At 43.1% G+C, this 24,078-nt stretch overlaps 1 protein-coding gene across 1 annotated transcript in view; it reads right to left on the bottom strand.

Moving 5' to 3' along the window:
• LOC120045777 (zinc finger protein 385C-like) overlaps positions 1 to 19,285 on the bottom strand; it is a 75,776-nt gene extending 56,491 nt beyond the window's left edge. Inside the window, exons 1-3 of the mRNA XM_038990707.1 lie at positions 19,139 to 19,285; positions 14,556 to 14,660; positions 7,501 to 7,521 (exon numbers count right to left, since the gene is read on the bottom strand). Coding sequence (XP_038846635.1) covers positions 7,501 to 7,521; positions 14,556 to 14,660; positions 19,139 to 19,285 — 273 coding nt within the window. The remainder of the gene's footprint in view (positions 1 to 7,500; positions 7,522 to 14,555; positions 14,661 to 19,138) is intronic.
• Positions 19,286 to 24,078: the final 4,793 nt, after the last annotated feature.

The raw sequence follows: 24,078 nt of genomic DNA, 5'->3' as shown, positions 1-24,078 counted from the left end.
TCATAATTCTTGACAGGGATTTGAGGGACATTTAGCTTTCTAACAATCTACCATACACCAAAGAAGAATGATAAACATTGTTGGAAACGGTTTTCCTATTTTCTTGGTTGTCCTCTTTGGGCTAGGAGGCAGTATTTTGACGTCTGGATGACAAGCGTGCCCAAAGTAAACTGCCTGTTACTCAGGCCCAGAAGCTAGGATATGCATATAATTGGTAGATTTGGATAGAAAACACTCTGAAGTTTCTAAAACTGTTAAAATAATGCCTGTGAGTATAACAGAACTGATATGGCAGGCAAAAACCCGAGGAAAATCCATCCAGGAAGTGGGAATTTTTTGATGTGAGTGGGTTTTCCATTGAATGCCTATTGACTATGTAATGGGTTAGGGCCCCGATTGCAGTTCCTATGGCTTCCACTAGATGTCAACAGTCTTTAGACATGGTTTCAGGCTTGTATTCGGAAAAATTAAGAAGAATGAGACCTTTTGGTCAGGGGACTGGAGAAGCATGCTGTACTGGATTGCGCGTGTGACTGTGTGTGCGCTCTTCGATTATTTAGATAATTGACACCCTGAGGATTAATTATAAACCTTTTAACCGATGTATAACACTTGTATTTTCATGAATGTTTATTATTACTATTTCTGTAATTTGAATTTGGCGCTCTTCAATTTCACTGGATGTTGGCCAGCGTCCCACCTTTCCCAGAGAGGTTATGCAAATATTTGTTTATTAAATCTTATTGCTCATCAATAATCGTTTCATATCTATATTGAATAATAATATATTTATTTCATTTGGCACTTTTCATTACACGTTGAATCACAAAGTTGCTTTAAAAACAAAACAAACCGAAAACAATTTATTTCAACAAATGTAGGAGGATCTGGAAGTTATTGGGCGATGGTCTTCCACAGCTTCAGGTGATAGATCATTCAGAAAGGTAATATCTTGAGCCGAGGGAGCATTGATGGTACAGCCAGGCAGAGAGGTAGGGACATCTGACAGACAGGGCCCGGAGCTCTTCATCGGGCACCTCGTTGTCTTCGATGTTCAACGCTCCTCCTCCGTAGATCAGGCTGGATCGTCCACTACTGAAATGTAGCACCCACCTGGGTGATGCTTCGGCGATTGTAAAAGTGCCAGAAAGACCACCACACCTACGGGGCGAGCTTCTGCATCACCTCGCACCGCAATCATATCAATGTGGTTTATGCATTAACTTGCTTACGTGGTCTCTTATTATGGTCCTATGATTTGAATTGGAATAGGTCAATTACGCCCTCTAGCATCAATTAGTTGGAAGTATGGGTGGGCCCGCCAAGATAGCCACATATACTGTAGACGGGTTGGTTGTTTAGCAACAAAACCGACGAGTGTGCAACTATGGGGCAAAACAGACGGGGTTGGCTTAGATTGTTGAGAACATGTAAACTATATTTCCTCTCCAATGTTTATTGAAAATACAAATACTTGTGCACAATGAGCACTTCTTGTCTCTCAAACACATTGTTAGAGTTGCCAATATTGCATTGTCATGAAATCAGTCATCTCAAAACAACACATGGTATCAAGAACAAGCTAAAACTAGCTGAAACAAGCCACCTACGATTCCCCACATGGCAGCTTCTTGTCATTGTTGATAGCTATCTGACAGTTCAGAATAATAACAATGGATAGCTTCAGGCCCCATCGAAGCTCGCACATAATTTTTGTGACATTGTCAGCCAACCTGTCTATTGGGTATATAGAGATAGGAAGTAAGGCCTACAAGTTATGGCAAATGTTTGGGATACCGGGAAGGGGTAAACTTTCTGAACCACAGGTGTTACCCTGATTTTTTTTTGTTTACCTGAAATACTGGAACCTTTGTTTACCTTGCATCATATCATTTTGGATTCTACAAATAAAATGTTTTACGTTTCATTAATCAAGCCATCGTTTGGAAGCATTTTACTTTCTATTGGATTTATTTGATCTATCTTGCAACTGGAATACCGACGGCTATTCGGAAAAAACGCTACAAACACATTTTGTTGTCCACCCTGTTTTTACCTGTGGTGCATTGACCCTAAAGCAGTGAAGAATAAGTGAAAAATAGATGATTTCTCTCTTTCATCCACTCTTCAGTATTTCCTTTCAGAATGAGAAAACAATACAGTCCGTGGGACCAACCGAGTAATAGATAAAACCTCCAAGGGACCATAACAGAATTTCCCAATAACGTCCTAAAAAGGTCCAGATATGGTCCTGACATGGTCCTCGGTGACATCCTGTTTATTATCTATTCATAGTCACTTAACCCTACCTAAATGTACAAATGACCTCGACTATCCTGTACCACTGCAGATTATTTCTCAATATTTACTAAATAAACTTGAGTAAAAAGTTATAAGAAGTACAGCTGAAGTCGGAAGTTTACATACACTTAGGTTGTATGTAATTAAAACTTGTTTTTAAACCACTACACAGTTAGTTAGGACATCTACTTTGTGCATGACACAAGTCATTTTTCCAACAACTGTTCACAGACAGATTATTTCACCTATAATTCACTGTATCATAATTCCAGTTGGTCAGAAGTTTGACTGTGCCTTTAACTTCTTATGGCTGGGGGCAGTATTGAGTAGCTTGGATGAATAAGGTGCCCAGAGTAAACTGCCTGCTACTCAGTCCCAGAAGCTAAGATATGCATATTATTAGTAGATTTGGATAGAAAACACTCTGAAAAACTGTTTGAATGATGTCTGTGAGTATAACAGAACTCATATGGCAGGCAAAAACCTGAGAAAAAATCCAGCCAGGAAGTGGGAAATCTGAGGTTTGTATCCAATATACAGTGTCTATGGGGTCAAATTGCACTTCCTAAGGCTTCCACTAGATGTCAACAGTCTTTAGAACCTTGTTTGATGCTTCTACTGTGAAGGAGGGGGGAATAAGAGCTGATTGAGTCATGGGTCTGGCAGAGTGCCACGAGCTCACTCAGGCGCGCCCCCGTGAGAGTTAGCTGCGTTCCATCGCATTTCTAAAGACAAAGGAATTCTCCGGTTGAAACATTATTGAAGATTTATGTTAAAAACATCCTAAAGATTGATTCTATACATGGTTTGACATGTTTCTACGAACTGTAATGGAATGTTTTGACTTTTCGTCTGGCCTGCGCATCATCAATTTGGATTTTGGAACTAAACGCATAAACAAAAAGGAGGTATTTGGACATAAATTATGGACGTTATCGAACAAAACAAACATTTATTGTGGAACTGGGATTCCTGGGAGTGCATTCTGATGAAGATCAAAGGTAAGTGAATATTTATAATGCTATTTCTGACTTCTGTTGACTACACAACATGGCGGGTATCTGTATGGCTTGTTTTGGTCTCTGAGCGCTGTACTCAGATTATTGCATGGTGTGCTTTTTCCGTAAAGTTTTTTTGAAATCTGACACAGCGGTTGCATTAAGGAGAAGTTTATCTAAAGTTCCATGTATAATACTTGTATCTTTTATCAATGTTTATTATGAGTATTTCTGTAAATTGATGTGGCTCTCTGCAAAATCACTGGATGTTTTGAAGGCAAAACATTACTGAACATAACGTGAAGGGCCGCTCAGCAAGGAAGAAGCCACTGCTCCAAAACTGCCATAAAAAAGCCAGACTACGGTTTGCAACTGCACATGGGAACAAAGATCGTACTTTTTAGAGAAATGTAAAAAAAAAAAAAAAAAAATGGCCATAAAGACCATCGTTATGTTTGGAGGGAAAAGGGGGAGGCTTGCAACCCGAAGAACACCACCCCAACCATGAAGCACGGTGGTGGCAACATCATGTTGTGGGGGTGCTTTGCTGCAGGAGGGACTGGTGCACTTCACAAAATAGATGGCATCATGAGGAAAGGAAAATGATGTGCATATATTGAAGCAACATCTCAAGACATCAGTCAGGAAGTTAAAGCTTGGTCGCAAATAGGTCTTCCAAATGGACAATGACCCCAAGCATACTTCCAAAGTTGTGGCAAAATAGCTTAAGGACAACAAAGTCAAGATATTGGAGTGGCCAACACAAAGCCCTGACCTCAATCCAAAAGACAATTTGTGGGCAGAACTGAAAAGGCGTGTGCGAGCAAGGAGGCGTACAAACCTGACTCAGTTACACCAGCTCTGTCAGGAAGAATGGGCCAAAATTCACACAACTTATTGTGGGAAGCTTGTGGAAGGCTACCCAAAATGTTTGACTCATGTTAAACAATTTAAAGGCAATGCTACCAAATACTAATTGAGTGTATGTAAACTTCTGACCCACTGGGAATGTGATGAAAGAAATAAAACCTGAAATAAATCATTCTCTCTACTATTATTCTGACATTTCACATTCTTAAAACAAAGTGGTGATCCTAACTGACCTAAAACAGGGAATTTTTACGAGGATTAAATGTCAGGAATTGTGAAAAACTGAGTTGAAATGTATTTGGCTAAGGTGTATGTAAACTTCTGACTTCAACTGTACATGCATCTGTCCCTAACCATTCTCCACTCCACCCACTCTCTTGCCACCCCTTCTGCTGTCTCTTTCCTGGCCTTACAGCTCCTTCTCTCCATCCTCGCAGGCTTCGGCTCCTTGCTGTCATTTGGCATCACGGTGCCAGGGTCAGTGAACCATTCGCAGCCCTGCGAGGGAGACCGCCAGGGCAGCTGTGCCCCCCCGCGCCAGCTGCCAGCACCGCTCCATTCACAGACACACCCTTCAGTGTGTGTGTGTGTGTGTGTGTGTGTGTGTGTGTGTGTGTGTGTGTGTGTGTGTGTGTGTGTGTTAAATGAACACTTCAACAGAAGAACCCTATTTCTCAGTTTGGAAAATCTTGGTGATATGGTATTTTTCTCGTTGTATTGTGGACAAGAAACCTGGACAAGAGGAATGCATATGTGAGAATGCTGTTCATCGACTACAGCTCAGCTTTCAACACCATAGTGGCCTCTAAGTCCATCACTAAGCTCAGGGCCTTGAGTCCTAGATTTCCAGACGGGCCGACCCCAGGTGGTGAGGGTAGGCAACAACACCTCCACCACGCTGACCCTCAACATGTGGACCCCTCAAGAATGTGTTCTCAGCCCTCTCCTATACTCCCTGTTCACTCATGACCGCGTGGCCATGCAAGACTCTAACTCAATCATCAAGTTTGCTGATGACACGACAGTGGTAGGCCTGATTATCAACAACGACGAGAGAGCCTACAGGGAGGAGGTTAGAGCTCTTCTCTGTCCTGCCACCCCAATGATGGAACCAGCTTGCCCCTGAAGCTAGGACAGCAGAGTCCTTGCCCATCTTACGAAAACATATGAAACCCTACCTCTTCAAACAGTTTCTTAAATAATCATCCTAAGCACTTGCACTTGTAGAGTTTTCTGATGACAGTGATTGGGAAGAAAGTGTTGTTTTCACGGAAGAAGTTGACCGAGTTTTGAAATCAGTTACATGCCCGGTGGAAGCAAAAATATGATGGAGAGTCAAAAAGAGAACACAGAAGGCTGTTGTATAAAACACCTGTTTCCGGATTACATCTTCTAACTAAGGGCAACCATGGCATCCATGACAGAGAGGGAGAAGCGTTCATCCATGTATACAGGTAAGAGTCGCTACATTTTCAGATATTATAAGTTACCGATTTTGTCAGAAAGTCAATTTTATTGCAAGTTAAAGCTTACTGTTAACTAGCTAGGTAATGTTAGCTGGCTGGCTGGCTCGCTAGCTAACGTTACTTGTATGATCTGTGTAGTAATATTATTAGTATCTCAAAAATCTATTTGCATTGCTAGTTTAGCCTAATGTTAGCTAGCTAGCTCAAATTGAACCTAGTTGGTTAGCTTTAGCTACTGTACCTGCAGATTCAAGCATGGTAGTATTGCCGCTTTCAAAACAACTGGGAACTCGGAAAAATACAAGGTCAAATCATGACATCATGTCACGAATCCCGCTTCCTGAGTCTGGGTTTGCCTGTGTGTCTGTCCTGGAGTGTGTTTCAGGTGTCCTGGAACGCACCCTGTCTGGTTGCCGGGCGAATTAGCTCATTGGGAGATTGATTTCACCCGCACCTGTTTCCCGTCAGTAATCTGCACACCTGTCCTGATCATCATCTCTACCCTTCAAAAGCTCTGACCTGACTTCCATTCCCTGCCGGATCGTTAGCCATGAACAGTATGTTGTGCCTGAGTACCAGACTCCAGTTGGATAGAATTTGTTTTGTTGTTTTCATTTACGTATTGCTTGCCTTGAACTTACCTCCGTTTGTTTTGTCTTCAGTTACTCACCTGGATCATTCACTCCATTCCCGCCTGGTTGACAGAGGATTCTGCTACTACATTGGATTCACCTATTTCCTCTCATCTACTCACCACCGCTGCCCACTACGCCATCTGGATATATCTACCTTTTCACATTTCACTGTAAATAAATACTCACCTTCTTCCTACGCTCCTTGTCCTGGTCTGCTTCTGGGTTCGATCTTGAAAGATCGTGACAGAACGATCCGGCCAGTAATGAACCCAGCGGACCTGGACTCCGTTTGCCATGCCATTGCCCTGCAGGAGAAGAGATTGGGACAACACAATACGGCGCTACAGGAGATAGCGAGTTCGATCCAGAATTTATCTGCTAGCTTGACACAAGTCCAGGATCAGCTCAGTTTGCAGGTGATTCATTCACCACCGGTTTCACCCATCTCACCTGCCGTGTCTGAAGCGGTTCCATTTCGTGAACCCAAGGTACCGACGCCTGATAAATATGAAGGGGATTTGGGAAAATGCCGTTCGTTTCTTATGCAGTGTGGGTTAGTGTTTGATCTACAGCCCCATTCTTACGCCACTGACAAGGCTAGGATAGCCTTGGTTATTGAACTGTTGCGTGGAAGAGCTCTGGAATGGGCTTCAGCCGTTTGGGAACGACAGGGAACCTGCACGGCTTCATATCAGGAGTTCACGGGAGAGATGAGGAAGCTTTTTGATCATCCAGTCCGAGGTAAGGACGCAGCTAAACGTTTGTTCTCTCTTCGCCAAGGAGATCGCAGTGTGGCAGATTTTATGATTGAGTTCAGGACATTGGCTGTGGAGAGTGGTTGGAATGAGGAGTCACTACAAGCGGTTTTTTACAAGGGGTTGTCAGATGAACTTAAGGATGAGCTGATTTCTTATCCAGAGCCTAGTGACTTAGACAGCTTGGTCGCTTTATCTATTCGGGTTGATAATAGAGTCCGAGAGAGAAGGAGGGAGAAGCAGTGGGGTCTATCCAATCAATCTGTAACTCGGTTACCATTCGGTTCAGGAGGTGAACCAGGACGTATTGATCGTTATTCTCCACACGGGATTAGTGGAGGAGTCTTGCCACCAGATTCTGAACCAATGCAAGTGGGGCGACACGGGCTAACTAAGGAGGAGCGCCAACGTAGACGTGAGACCAATAGCTCTTTCTACTGTGGTAGATCGGGACATTACAACTCCGCTTGTCCACAGCGCCCGTTAAACTGCCCGGCTCGCTAAATTTGGGAGGAATTTTAGCGAGCCAGTTTCAATCTCTCAAGGATCTTGTCAGACCCCGTTTTCCTGCGACCCTTATGAATAAGGATCAGAGTTTTGACCTGAACGCTTTTATCGATTCAGGTGCCGATGGCAACTTTATGGATGCCGACTTGGTGGAACAGCTGGGGCTTTCCAAGGAGCAATTGCCGGAAGCCATTGAAGCAACCACTCTGAACGGCAGTAGTCTGGCACGGATCACTATGAGGACTGAACCGGTTAAGATGTTGGTGTCGGGAAATCATTCAGAGTTTATCTCTTTCTTCATTTTGTCCTCGCCCCATGTTCCTCTGGTTCATGGTTACCCCTGGCTGAAGGAACACAATCCCTCGTTTGATTGGGTGACAGGGAAGGTAACTAGTTGGAACATTGAGTGTCATGCTAACTGCCTTAGGACTGCCTGTTCTCCTGCTGTTTCCAGTCAGGTCAGTGACTCTGCTCCTCCTGATTTGTCCCTGGTTCCAGAAACATATCACGAGTTGGGTGAGGTATTCAGTAAACAGAAGGCTCTGTCTCTTCCTCCCCACCGACCTTATGATTGTGCGATTAATCTGTTTCCTGGATCTGCCTTTCCCAAGGGACGGTTATACAGTATCTCTCGACCGGAACGTGAGGCCTTGGAGACCTACATCAAGGAGTCTCTAGCTACAGGTCTCATTCGGCCATCGTCATCACCTTTGGGAGCAGGATTTTTTTTTTGTGAGCAAGAAGGATGGTTCTCTTCGACCGTGTATTGATTATCGGGTTTTGAATGAGATTACGGTTAAGAACAAGTATCCCCTGCCCTTGATGAGCTCGGCTTTCGATTCCTTACAGGGTGCTACGGTTTTTACGAAGCTTGATTTACGTAATGCTTATCATTTGGTTCGGATCAAGGAGGGGGACGAGTGGTTGACTGGGTTCAATACTCCGATGGGACATTTTGAGTACCAGGTGATGCCGTTTGGACTGACCAACGCTCCGGCGGTGTTCCAAAGTATGGTGAATGACGTTTTGAGAGATGATTGGTATTTTTGTGTTCGTTTACCTGGATGATATCCTCATCTTCTCAAAGGAGCTTTCTAGCCACGTTCTGCATGTCAAGCAGGTTCTGCAGCGGTTATTGGAGAACCGTCTGTTCGTGAAGGCGGAGAAGTGTGATTTTCACGCCCATACAACGTCCTTCCTCGGGTACATCATATCCAGGGGAGAGATCAAGATGGACCAAGAGAAGGTTCGGGCGGTTCGGGATTGGGTCCAGCCCGGTACAAGATTGCAGCTCCAGAGATTCCTGGGGTTTGCGAATTTTTATCGGAGGTTTATCCGTGACTACAGCCGGGTGGCTGCACCTTTAACTGCCCTGACGTCTTGCACCAGAAAGTTCTGTTGGACTCCTGAGGCAGACCGAGCATTTCTGGACTTGAAGAGCCGATTCACCAACGCCCCGATTCTCTCTCAACCTGACACTTCCCGTCAGTTCGTTGTGGAAGTGGATGCTTCTGATGTGGGTGTGGGCGCCATCCTGTCCCAGCGTAGCTCCACTGACGGTAAACTCCATCCCTGCGCTTTCTACTCTGGTCGTCTTTCTCCAGCTGAAAGAAACTACGATGTGGGTAACCGGGAGCTTCTCGCTGTGAAGCTTGCCTTGGAGGAGTGGCGGCACTGGTTGGAGGGAGCGGAGCAACCGTTTGTGGTCTGGACTGACCACAAGAATCTGGCTTACGTACAATCGGCTAAACGTCTCAACGCCCGTCAGGCTAGGTGGGCCTTGTTTTTTGGACGTTTCAATTTTTCCCTGACGTTCCGACCTGGGTCTAAGAACGGGAAGGCGGACGCCCTGTCCCGGATGTTCTCTAAGACGGAGGAGAGTGGGGTCAAGACTGAGACGATTCTTCCCCAGAATGTTGTCGTGGGAGCCGTTACATGGAGGATAGAGGAGGATGTGATGGCGGCCCTTCGGACGCAGCCCGGCCCCGGTAACGGTCCACCCGGTCGGTTGTTCGTACCCGAGTCGGTCCGTTCTGCTGTCCTTCAGTGGTCCCACGCCAGCAAGATAGCTTGTCACCCTGGCGTTGCTCGGACTATGGCACTACTGCGCAGACGTTTTTGGTGGCCTGCCATGGGAGAAGATACCCGGAGGTTTGTTGCCGCATGTCCTGTTTGTGCCCAGAACAAGAGTACCAATCGGCCCAGCTCTGGGCTTCTTCACCCCCTACCTATTCCTCGGCGACCTTGGTCGCATCTGGCCCTGGATTTTGTCACGGGATTGCCCCCTTCTGTTGGGAACACGGTCATTCTGACCATTGTGGACAGATTCAGCAAGTTTGCTCATTTTGTTCCTCTCTCCAAGCTTCCATCGGCTACGGAGACGTCCGAGATCCTGGTCAGGGAGGTTTTCAGGGTTCACGGATTGCCCAGTGACATTGTGTCTGACCGTGGTCCTCAGTTTACCTCTGCTGTCTGGAAATCCTTCTGTTTGGCCATTGGAGCTACAGTCAGTCTCACTTCTGGATGACGACCTGATTCGTGACTTCTACCGCCTCCATCCTGGCGCTCCAGGTAGTCCGCCCGGTGGCGTTCGTCGGAGGGGGGGTACTGTCACGAATCCCGCTTCCTGAGTCTGGGTTTGCCTGTGTGTCTGTCCTGGAGTGTGTTTCAGGTGTCCTGGAACGCACCCTGTCTGGTTGCCGGGCGAATTAGCTCATTGGGAGATTGATTTCACCCGCACCTGTTTCCCGTCAGTAATCTGCACACCTGTCCTGATCATCATCTCTACCCTTCAAAAGCTCTGACCTGACTTCCATTCCCTGCCGGATCGTTAGCCATGAACAGTATGTTGTGCCTGAGTACCAGACTCCAGTTGGATAGAATTTGTTTTGTTGTTTTCATTTACGTATTGCTTGCCTTGAACTTACCTCCGTTTGTTTTGTCTTCAGTTACTCACCTGGATCATTCACTCCATTCCCGCCTGGTTGACAGAGGATTCTGCTACTACATTGGATTCACCTATTTCCTCTCATCTACTCACCACCGCTGCCCGCTACGCCATCTGGATATATCTACCTTTTCACATTTCACTGTAAATAAATACTCACCTTCTTCCTACGCTCCTTGTCCTGGTCTGCTTCTGGGTTCGATCTTGAAAGATCGTGACACATCAGTGATCTTCAGGTCGGAAAGTCTGAATTCTAGAAATAAGCCTGAGTTCCCGACTGGGAATTCCAAGTTGGATGACCTTTCAAATACATTTTCCCAGTCGGAGCTTGTTTTTTTCTGAGTTCCCAGTTGTTTTGAACGCACTGAAGTCGGAAGTCGGAGATTCCCCAGTTCCGAGTTCCCAGTTGTTTTGAACGCGGCATTAGAGTTGGGATTATGGTTCATTGTTTAGCTAGCTACATGTCTACACAAAAGACTCCATTATGCAAGTAACCATTTCACTGTACCGTTTACACCTTCTGTATCCTGTGCATGTGACAAAGAAACTTAGATTTTATATAGTGTGTGTTTACAGGCGGTAATGTGAAGAACAACATGACCTGCACTAAAATCAGCTTAGGATATAGGCCAAGAACTAAATAAAGTGTATTTTTACTAGTACTTTTTGCTACTACTTTCACCACTTTTAGTCTTGAACTCATTGGTCGTTTACTACTCTACCTTATTCACTCTGTTTAGCACATGGCCTAACATGTGAATTCTTAAAGAGATGGGCGGGGCTAAGGCTTAAGAGGGTGTGAACGATGCTGAATGGGTGTAGACAAAGAACAGCTCTCCAGTAGGTGTTCCAAAATAATCACGGGCCATTTTCTCAAAAGTGGTGTTACACGTTTATAAACTTTCAAAGCAGAATGACTTTCCCATTGTTCCTCAAATGCAGTATATTTACAAGTTTCTAGCTCTGAGCCTCTACTTTTATCCAATGTAAAAAACACAATTTCAAATGTTACATATGACCGAATCCAGGTGGTGGGTCACATATGGCCCTCCAAAGGGTGGTGCGGTCAGCCCGACGCATCACTGGTGACACACTGCTTACCCTCCAGGACATTTACAGCGCTCTGTGTCAAAGAAAGGCAAAGAAGATAATTTAAGGACCTCAGTCACCCTTGCCATGGACTGTTAACTCGGCTACCGTCTGGCAGACAGAAACAGTACAGGTGCGCCAGAGCCGGCCTCACCCACATACACTCACACACACACGCACACACACACACACACACACTCACAGAGCCAATGCTGCTGTCCCATGTTATAGAGACATTAAACCACTGGACACTTCCTGTTTCACACTGTGTATTTAAATACTGTATTCTCGACATAGCTCCTTGTAATATTTCTACTACTATACATTGCATTTTATAGTAGTTACAGTGTTTATACACACCGCATATTTCTTTATATACTGGATTCTTGACATAGCTCACTCTAATATATCTACTGCTGTGCATATCATTCTTAGTATATTCACTGTAAATTAATCCGTTGTATATAGATTGCATTTGGATTACTGTTACAGTGCTATTTGGGTTGCTAATTGGATCAGTTCTGACATTTCTTGATTTGATTATTATTCTATATTGTTTGGGGGGGGGGGGGGGGGGGTTATTTACATACGCTATACAATCTGCTAAACTGTGTACGCGACCAATAAACTTTGATTTGATTTAGTGGATATGAATCATGCAAAGTCTTGATACAGTATTACATGCAGACTATAAAAAGACAACACATACAATACATTCCCATGTCAGTTGACAATTCTCTGCCTCTAACCCTATTACAGGGGCTGAGTCACTGGCTTACTGGTGCTCTCTCATGCCGTCCCTAGGAGGGGTGCGTCACTTGAGTGGGTTGAGTTACTGACGTGATCTTCCTGTCTGGGTTGGCGCCCCCCCTTGGTTTGTGCTGTGGTGGAGATCTTTGTGGGCTATACTCGGCCTTGTCTCAGGATTGTAAGTTGGTGGTTGAAGATATCCCTCTAGTGGTGCGGGGGCTGTGCTTTGGCAAAGTGGGTGGGGTTATATCCTTCCTGTTTGGCCCTGTCCGGGGGTATCATCAGATGGGGCCACAGTGTCTCCTGACCCCTCCTGTCTCAGCCTCCAGTATTTATGCTGCAGTAGTTTATGTGTCAGGGGGCTAGGGTCAGTTGGTTATATCTGGAGTCCAAATTGGAGATTTTTGGTTCCAACCGCCGTGTCTTTGTGAGACACGGTGTGGATGAACGGATGATCTCTGCATGTGTATTTCCCACCGCGAAGCATGGAGGAGATGTTATGGTGTGGGGGTGCTTTGCTGGTGACACTGTCTGTGATTTATTTAGAATTCAAGGCACACTTAACCAGCATGGCTACCACAGACTTCTGTACCGATACGCCATCCCATCTGGTTTCATTTTAGTGGGACTATCATTTGTTTTTCAACAGGACAATGACCCAACACACCTCCAAGGTGTGTAAGGGCTATTTGACCAAGAAGGAGAGTGATGGAGTGCTGCATCAGATGACCTGGCCTCCACAATCCCCAGACCTCAACCAAATTGAGATGGTTTGGGATGAGACGAACTGCAGAGTGAAGGAAAAGCAGCCAACAAGTGCTCAGCATATGTGGGAACTCCTTCAAGACAGTTGGAAAAGCATTCCAGGTGAAGCTGGTTGAAAGAATACTAAGAGTGTGCAAAGCTGTCATCAAGGCAAAGGCTGGCTATTTAAAGAATATCAAATATAAAATATATTTAGATTTGTTTAACACTTTTTTGGGGTTACTACATGACTCCATATGTGTTATTTCATAGTGTTGATGTCTTCACTATTATTCTACAATGTAGAAAATAGTAAAAATAAAAACCCTTGAATGAGTAGGTGTTCAAAACTTTTGACCGGTAATGTATGTTCACATGCACACTAATAACTTGATATTAAACTGATTATGGCAGTAGGCCGAGTATGATATTAATTATGTAAACACCTTACTGTGCTTATCTTAATCGGTCATAATCTAAGTAAGCATACGCCGATTAAAACACCCGGTTTTCTGAGCAATCTTTCAAATTATTAGGACACATTAATGCCTTAGTGTGAGTTCCAGCAGTGTATTTGATCGGCACATGTGCCAACACCAGCAGGGCAAGCCTCAATCTTATCCGCAAGTGAAGTGAGTTCGTAAAAACTGAAAGTATGCAAATTGTTTTCACATACAAACTTTATATGTCCGAACTCAGAATCAAATAGGCTTCCCAAAAATAACATGGTCGCTGTGGTAGAACGTTTATTTTGATTGACGATTTTCTGCATTTATCAAAGTCCCATCAGTAGCCTGATTTCAGGTGTCCATGTAAACAGGTTTATTTAGGGAAATCGTTCTTCTTGCAAAGCATGTAAACTATTATATTAATCTGACTATTCACAATAATTGCATTATTGTGTGCATGTGAACGTACCCAGTATGGCTGACTGAGCGACACAGGGAGATGATTTCAGTTAATTAATGGCTTGTCACAGGAACAGAAGTGGGAATATGACGGAAATAAGAAATAAGATACCGCGAGAAACCTCTTTTTGCTGTCGGTGAGTCAGCAATTTGAAGTATAAATTGCCTTTTATTTTACTTCAAATATTTGTTCTTTTTAGGATTTTTACTTGCAGTGAGCCAACCTACACATTTATTTAGCATATTTATCTATCTCTTGAGAGATAAGTTATATATTGTTTTCCCCTTGTTTTTTTACCTAGTGTTTCTAGGGTGCAGTTGTCTTTGGTCTAATTTCACACAAAGTGACCAAGACTCAAGTGCTCTTCCCCAAAGAAGCAAGGTCATGGCATGCACACACACATACAAACACACACACACACACACACAGGCTTATGCATATACACAGTCACACACATATTTGGGGAGCACCAACCTAGATGCAAGCTAGACCAGCAGAGAAAGAGAGAGGAGCAGCCAGGTGAGCTAACTGCCACACAACACTGAAATGTGTGTGTGTCCAGTACCTGTGTGTGTGTGCGTGGCGTTGGAGGCCTTGGCGAGATTGAACTGGCGAAGCCTTCTTTGGTGAGTCTTGCCGTTGTAGTGGATCTGGGCCTGGGCCAATGAATTAAGCTGGATGTTACACACCTTGGAAAAGAGAGAAGGTTTTACACATAGATATACATTCTATGTACACTGTACTTTTAATACTATTAGAATGATATGTGATATTTAATTCTGTGGTTTTGTATCCACCTTGACACAGAGGCTGGACAAAAAAAAAACATTACAAAGAAATGTTGGTCATGTCCGTTCACTATGGTGCTCCCAGCAGGTAGGCTACTGCATGGCTCCTCGCTGTCACACGCACACGCACACACAGTCTTGTACAGCTAACCATGTGGGCTCACACAATTCAGTCCCATTCAAAATCTTATTTTCCTTAACCCCCAACCCTAAGCCTAACTCGTACTCTTACCCTAACCTTAACCCTAACCTTAACCCAAAAACCTAACCTTAACCCTAAAAACTAACCCTAGCTCCTAACCCTAACCCTTAACGTAATTCTAACCCTAACACAAATTCTAATCTTAACCCTAATCCTCCTAGAAATAGCATTTGACCTTGTGGGGACTAACAAAATGTCCCAAGCCCAAACCGAACCAAATGTAGCATGAATCAATCAGAAAATCGATTCAAGCGTTTCGAACCGCCGGTCACTAATGTTTTTCTCATGGAATTTTATTTCCCTTTGCTGAAAATACCTCTATGTTTTTGTGACTGAACTGATGCGTCCTCTCCTTCAGTAGCTATCGAACTAAGCACGCAAATGCATATGACAGTCATTGATGTCCAAGTCAGATAACAACTGTGCTTACAGAACGCAGCTGCTCGCGCCAAAAAGAGCCTATCCCTGATCTAATATTTGTACATCTTCAGTATTCAAATGCTTGTAAAATGGCTTTCGCAATGTCAAATTATTGGCTTTATTAGTTGGGTGACAACCAATGTAATTTGCTGGGTCATTGTTAGTAAATGCGCTGTAGAAAATTGTGTTTTACCGGCGGAATTGTGTAGGCTACCAAAGTGAACACAACATCTTGCTGATTGCACATCTAACTGCTGATTGGGGCTTTTCGACTGCCATGTTTAGCATAAGAAATTGTTTTGGTAGTTTTGCTTTAAACGCCTTGAATCCCACGGTCACGTCGGCGTGATTTAGTGCTTCCAACCCCTCTTTAACATTGTGTGTTTGAGCTAGAGACATATTTTTTTTGCATTGGATTTTGTATATTTATTTTGCATCTGCCAATACCAACCCTTAGCCTGCGCGACGGATGAGGGCTGAACTACAGCTGTGTTTGTGAAACAAGGGCGGATCCCGAAAAAGGTTCTTCTCACAAATGTCTGTAAAGTCTGAACGGTTTGTCAAACTATGAGGACCCTAACATGAAAAGCTGAGATTCTCATGAACATGCACGTAATCTGTTTTGCTCTATGAAGCTCACAGACCACACAAGAGTTGTTAAAAGGTAAGGTTTCTACATAGAGTATCAGACACAAATTGCACATAATACTGTAATAAGCTCACATAGTTGCTGTCACAAAACACCAAACTCCACACAATTATAACTGACTGGTTGGATATTCATTTCCCACTGAGAAAACAATTTCTGTGTTTACAGCATTCTTATGAATTAATTTTTAATCAAGTTTTTGCTTGGCAGTCCTTATTATTTTTGTTGTCAATAAATCTCATGAATGCTGCTGTTTACGTCAAATAGTTTTGTGTTCTACATGTAGCCCTGGTTGTCCTGAAAAGAAAATGGTAAAACACTTCAATGTGAGGCTAAATATGAGGGCAGAGCGAGTAGATCAATTAAAGTAGTGAATTTCAAGTTTTTCACCCAGGGATTGCCTGGGTATGAAAAAGTTTTAAACAGTCAGTGCATTTAGTAATTTTTACATGAACAGGTTAAAGTTGTAATTTCATAACAAGGACGGCAATCATTTTTGCACGCCGCACTGTAGGCCTACGGTTGGAGCAGGAGAAGAGCAGCCCCAAGCGTTCAAAATCATTTACTTTTGAGACGGGGGTGAAATCCCAAACGGTGTTATATTAATTGGTTATGCCATTGCTGTAACGATTTTCTTCTTCTGATGAGGAATATGAAATATCGGACCAAAACGCAGCGTGGTAAGTGTCCATGTTACTTTAATAGAACACGAAAATACAAAAATAACAAAGTGAAATAACAACGAAAATCGAAACAGCCCTGAATGGTGAAACAAACACAAAACAGGAAACAACTACCCACAAACACAGGTGGGAACAGGCTACCTAAGTATGGTTCTCAATCAGAGACAACGATTGACAGCTGCCTCTGATTGGGAACCATACTAGGCCAAACACAGAAATACAACACATAGAACAAAACATAGAATATAGAACATAGAATGCCCACCCCAACTCACGCCCTGACCAAACCAAAATAAATACATAAAAAAGGAACTAAGGTCAGAACGTGACAATTGCTAATTTCTAAAGATAAATATTGCTACATTACTAGCTCAAAACACTTTTTATCTGCTAAAATGACAGGTTAATCAGTGGGTGATTGGAATTTCAGATAAAAACTGGGGGGACAAAATGCATAAATTGCCCCCTCTAATCTGATAGTGGTAGATGCTGTCTGCCCTATGGCTTAGTTCAGGTGGCTACACACAGCATACAGGTGTTTGTAGCCACCTGTATACAGTGCCTTCAGAAAGTATTCACACCCCGTTTCCACATTTGTTGTGTTACAGCCTCAATTTATAATGAAAGAACATTTTGATTTTGTGTCACTGGCCTACACACAATACCCCATAATGTCAAAGTGGAATTATATGTTTAGAAAGTTTAACAAATGAATAAAAAATTAAAAGCTGAAATGTCTTGAGTCAATAAGTATTCAACCCCTTTGTTATGGCAAGCCTAAATAAGCTCAGGAGTAATAAACATTTGCTTAACAAGTCACATAATAAGTTGCATGGATTCTGTGTGCAATAATAGTGTTTTACATTATTTTTGAATGACTACCTCGTCTCTGTACCCCACAAATACAATTATCTGTAAGGTCCCTCAGTTGAACAGTGAATTCCAAATACAGATTCAACCCCAAAGACCAGGGAGGTTTTCCAATACCTCGCAAAGAAGAGCACCTATTGGTAGATGGGTAAAAAAAAAGCAGACATTGAATATCCCTTTGAGCATGGTGAAGTTATTAATTACACTTTGGATGATGTATCAATAAACCCAGTTGTCACAACAAAGATACAGGCGTCCTTCCTAACTCAGTTGCCAGAGAGGAAGGCAACCGCTCAGGAATTTCACCATGAGGCCAATGGTGACTTTAAAACAGTTACAGAGTTTAATGGCTGTGATAGGATAAAATTGAGAATGGATCAACAACATTGTAGTTACTCTACAATATTAATCTAAATGACAGAGTGAAAAGAAGGAAGCCTGTACAGAATAAAACAATTTAAAAAAACATGCATCCTGTTTGCAACGAGACACTAAAGTAAAACTGCACAAAATGTGGCAAAGAAATTAACTTTGTCTTGAATACTAAGCGTTATGTCTGTGGCAAATCCAACACAACACATCACTGAGTACCACTCTTCATATTTTCAAGCATTGTGGTGGCTGCATCATGTTATGGGTATGCTTGTCATCGGCATGGACTAAGGAGTTTTTAGGATAAAATGAAATAAAGCTAAGCACAGGCAAAATCCTAGAGGAAAACCTGGTTCAGTCTGATTTCCAACAGACACTGGGAGACAAATTCCCCTTTCAGAAGGACAATAACCAAAAACACAAGGCAAAATATACACTGGAGTTGCTTACCAAGAAGACAGTGAATGTTCCTGAGTGGCGTAGTTAGAGTTTTTACTTAAATCGGCTTGAAAAACTATTGCGACTTGAAAATGGCTGTCTAGCAATGATCAGCAACCAATTTGACAGAGCTTGAATAATTAAAAAAATAATAATCTACAAATATTGTACAATCCAGACAATCCAGGTGTGCAAAGCTCTTAGAGACTTACCCAGAAAGACTCAGAGCTGTAATCGCTGCCAAAGGTGATTCTAACATGTATTGACTAAGGGGTGTGAATATTTGTGTAAATTAGATACAGTATTTCTGTATTTCATTTTCAATCATGTAGATGGGTGAGAATTTATATTTATTTAATCCATTTTGAATTCAGGCTGTAACACAACAAAATGTAGATTAAGTCAAGGAGTATGAATACTTTCTGAAGGCCCAGCTCCTGAGCTCAACTAGTATCAGATTTGAATTTAGAATGGAAAATGAATATATTCCTGCAAAAAGTGTTAGCACATCAAATCAAATCGAATCGTATTGAATCGTTCCACTAATCATACCAAATCGCACCGAATCGTTTTAAACTAAAAGTATCATTCCTGTATTGTATTGGAGCCCATGTATCCCTAACACATACAGACACACACAGGCGCACACACACACGCACACAGGCGTGCACACACACAAAGGTGCGCACGCAGACACACACACAGAGCCGGACATGTCCTTATTTTTCCTATGGACGTCACACACCTCACACAGAGTCACACTGCTCTGTCTCCTCTCCCGCTTAGGCCTCCGCCCCGGGGCAGCTCGCTCCTCTTCTTCATCCTCCTCCTCTTCCTCGGCCTTCGGCGGGAGGACATTCTCCAGCAGCCCGGGGCTCCTGGGCCTCTTCATCCCTGGGAGAGTTCAACCAAAGGTAAATAAATTACCATCAGTTAAGGCTGAGACACAACATCGATTTTAGCATCAACCAGATTAAGATTCCTTTACTGTAGCAATGGTCGTCAAAATTGTTAAAAGGTTCAAATACAATACTGATAAGTGTAACAGTTGGACAATGGATAAAGACACTTCAAACGTTTACATTTGTTCAAATCCATCAAATATTGACTGAATTATAGCACATAAAACATTGCCCTGGCATGGACAACATAATGAATGGAGTTCAGGCATTTTGGAGAGAATTCAGGGATGACATATATTTTCAAATCTCACTTTAATAATGCACACATGTATACATTTTCTTAATATATCAGGTACTTGTTTAATATTTTGTTGATAAAATAAAGAAAAGTATATGTGCCTTATTTGCATATACACAAATTCTTACAAAATGCTATACTGCCCCATGCAATTAATAATTTCTAAAAGGAGCAGCCTTGATAATGCATATGTGCAACAACTAAATGGCTCTTAAAATGTGTTTACATTCGATGGAGTTTTATACAGACTTAAGTGGTGGGGGAGAGTAGGGTGCACGATGGTAATAGAACTCAAACGTGGGCCACACGATGCTTCTGGAGCATTAGTGTGAATATTTCCAGAACAACCACAAGGGGGCAGAAGTGCACAGTTCATCTTTATGGCGGGAAGTTGAAGAGGAAATCTCACAACCTCTCCATTACTTCTCAGCGAGAAGCCTGGGGAGAACCTGGATGTGCAGTCTTTTGTTACATCCTAGCACAATTTTAAAAACATTACAATTCATTTCACAACAGATTTCATAACACATTAAGTGTGTGCCCTCAGGCCGCTACTATCCTACCACATATCTACAACACAAAATCCATGTGTACGTGTGTGTGTATAGTGCGTATGTTATCGTGTGTGTGTATGCATGTGTCTGTCCCCGTGTGTGTGTCTCTTAAAAGTCCCCGCTGTCCATAAGGTGTATTTTTATCTGTTTTTTAAATCAGATTTCACTGTTTGCGTGAGTTACTTGATGTGGAATAGAGTTTCTTGTAGTCATGGCTCTATGTAGTACTGTGCGCCTCTCATAATCTGTTCTGGACTTGGGGACTGTGATGAGACCTCTGGTGGCATGTCTTGTGGGGTATGCATGGATGTCTGATCTGTGTGCTAGTGGTTTAAACAGACAGCTCGGTGCATTCAACCTGTCAATACCTCTCACAAATACAAGTAGTAATGAAGTCAATCTCTCCTCTACATTGAGCCAGGAGAAATTGACATGCATATTATGAATATTAGCTGTCCGTGTACATTTAAGGGCCAGCTGTGCCACCCTGTTCTGGGCCAATTGTAATCCCTCTTTGTGGCACCTAACCACACGACTGGACAGTAATCCTGGTGCGACAAATCTAGGGCCTGTAGGACCTGCCTTGATGATAGCGTTGTTAAGAAGGCAGAGCAGCGCTTTATTATGGACAGACTCCCCATCTTAGCTACTGTTGCATCAATATGTTTTGACCATGACAGTTTACAATCCATGGTGCGATGTTGGTTTGAGATATGCTGATCAGAGTATACGCAAATGCCTCGGTGACATTTGTGCCAAGCTTGATTTAATTTCATAACATAAGCTCCACATCTTTGCTGTCTGTCAATCTTGTGTAATCAGGGGGCTATAACAGGTGTTACTTACGCACTTTCAAAGGAAAGCTATTCCTGGTTTGTTCGTTTGAGGAATAATCTTTCGTATCTGATCTATTAGAAATAAGCCGAAAGATGATTCTTATCTTGCAGTGTCTCGACTCGGTAGTTGGTACTGTAATGCTGCAATGTTGGTTTAAGATAAGTTGATCAGAGTTAATACATGTGCGATTAAAGAATTTGAAGGGGCTTGCAAGCTAGTTTGAACATTTCATTTGGTCAAAAAGAACTCCGTTAATTCACATAGCCTTAATTAATGTACTACAGCACTAATTATTGTGGAACTAAAAGAGGTGGGATGGATGATATTCAACTCTGTTTTAAAAATCCCAGGAATAGTAGCTGATGCCTTGGCAGGAACTAATGGGGATCCATAATAAATACAAATACTAATATTTTGCTTTGTTTTTCAAGCGATAATAGCGCCATAATTAATATGATAATGATTTAGTTGTTGTCACGTATACTCCCTCTCCGGCCTCTAGGTCATCAGGCTGCTGATTATCCCGCAGACCTGTCACCATCGTCTCGCGCACCTGCGCCTCATGACGCTCACCTGGACTCCATCACCTCCTTGATTATCTTCCCTATATCTGTCGCTCCCCTTGGTTCTTTCCTCAGGTGTTATTGACTCTGTTTTCATGTCGGTGCGTTGTTTGTGTTTCGTGTTCACTGTTATTTTATTTATTAAAACACTCACTCCCTGAACTTGCTTCCCGACTCTCAACGCACTCGTTACAGTTGTGGAGGTTATACTTGAAGCTCAGTTAAAATTCACTGTACACATGAAATGAGTGAAGGAATATTATGAAAGAAGCTAAGTCATGGAATGAAAATGAATGATAAAGAGAGAGGCTTTTCAAGGTTGTGTGACAACTAGGGTAGCCTGGATGTTTTTATAAGGTTGCCGTGCTGGCACTGAATGAACACTTACTGTATGAGTAAGCTGAATAGCCTTATGCAAGTGTTGGATCATTTTCCAGGACGGGGCACAAAGGCCCCTAAATTAGCATCTAGGACCTTAACCAAAATGTTCAATTGAAACCAATTGAAGCCAAACCATTTTAGGCAGAGGGAACAGAGCCCTATACAACGGCAGGGTAAACACTGCATCGTATTTTAGCCCTGCATCATTCATGCTTAGAAGTAGTCTTATGTGGTTCAGTTGGTAGAACATGTGGTTCAGTTGGTAGCGCATGGAGCTTGCAAGGGATGTGGGTTCAATTCCCACTCGGCCACCCATACATATAATCATGTATGCACGCATGACTCTAAGTCGCTTTGGATAGAAGCGTCTGCTAAATGCCATATATTATATTGTATTAAAAAGTGTCCCATTTAAAGCCAGAAAGCATTACCTCTAGCGAACTCACAACTGGAAACCATTCATTTTCAATGGGGGGAGGAGACACAAGGATACATTAAGCGACGTAACTGTTGGAGAGTATGAGCTCGGCGACCAGAGATCAGAAAATCCCACGTTTATGCAAATCGGCAGAGGGAGGGTGTTGCTAGCTAGCTTTGACAACATGCTTAAAAGGCAACGTGACAACACCCACAAAGAGAGAGCTCGACAATTCCTTACTACTTTGTAGCTTTTGGGGAAATGACTGGGCCGTTACATAGCCTTGAATATGTGGACACAAATATGGCAGTCCCATCCACATAACCATTAACTCAGCAGCTCAGATAGTAAGTTATCATTATGGGATCAGTTCGAATGAAAACCTGCATATAATAATACACAGGAGGCTTTTAGAATGAGGACCAACCCATCTGGACACCACAAACCGCTTAACAAAGTGGTTTTTGGCCAGTTTGGTTTGGCAGAGTTGCCCCTGGCAATGGTTGTCCACTCTCTTTGCCTGGCACCTGTGTGGGTAGTTGGGTAGTGCCTGCCCTGTAGTGAGCGAACGTTGACCAATGGGTGGCTCTAAAGTGGGATCAGTGATTGGCACAGGAGGGGGCCAGCTGTGCCACCCAGAGCATGTTCTATTGACTGCGGTGTCTACCAAAAACACACATGCAAGCAAGTGTTCTCATACAATCACACACACACACACACACACACACACAATCATTCACAAGCAAGTACATGCACACACAGAAGCGTACATAAGAGCCAGCTACCGCCCGATTCTCCCGCACAATTAGGGTTGCAAAACTACCGCAAAGTTACCATACTTTTCTGTAAATTTGGTAATTAACAGATTTTTGTAAATCTATGAAAATCTTGGTAATATATTCTTGAATAACTTTTTTTTTAAAGTATTAATATAAAACATATTTAAAAATTTAAAAAAAACACATATATATACACTGCTCAAAAAAATAAAGAGAACACTAAAATAACACATCCTAGATCTGAATGAATTAAATATTCTTATTAAATACTTTTTTCTTTACATAGTTGAATGTGCTGACAACAAAATCACACAAAAATTATCAATGGAAATCAAATTTATCAACCCATGGAGGTCTGGATTTGGAGTCACACTCAAAATTAAAGTGGAAAACCACACTACAGGCTGATCCAACTTTGATGTAATGTCCTTAAAACAAGTCAAAATGAGGCTCAGTAGTGTGTGTGGCCTCCACGTGCCTGTATGACCTCCCTACAACGCCTGGGCATGCTCCTGATGAGGTGGCGGATGGTCTCCTGAGGGATCTCCTCCCAGACCTGGACTAAAGCATCCGCCAACTCCTGGACAGTCTGTGGTGCAACGTGGCGTTGGTGGATGGAGCGAGACATGATGTCCCAGATGTGCTCAGTTGGATACAGGTCTGGGGAACGGGCGGGCCAGTCCATAGCATCAATGCCTTCCTCTTGCAGGAACTGCTGACACACTCCAGCCACATGAGGTCTAGCATTGTCTTGCATTAGGAGGAACCCAGGGCCAACCGCACCAGCATATGGTCTCACAAGGGGTCTGAGGATCTCATCTCGGTACCTAATGGCAGTCAGGCTACCTCTGGCGAGCACATGGAGGGCTGTGCGGCCCCCCAAAGAAATGCCACCCCACACCATGACTGACCCACCGCCAAACCGGTCATGCTGGAGGTGTTGCAGGCTGCAG

Source organism: Salvelinus namaycush, chromosome 4 (genome assembly GCF_016432855.1).
Source record: "Salvelinus namaycush isolate Seneca chromosome 4, SaNama_1.0, whole genome shotgun sequence".
In the NCBI taxonomy this organism is placed as follows: Eukaryota; Metazoa; Chordata; class Actinopteri; order Salmoniformes; family Salmonidae; genus Salvelinus; species Salvelinus namaycush.
The sequence above is the reverse complement of the archived record's forward strand: the minus strand, read 5'-3'. Positions and strand labels throughout refer to the sequence as shown.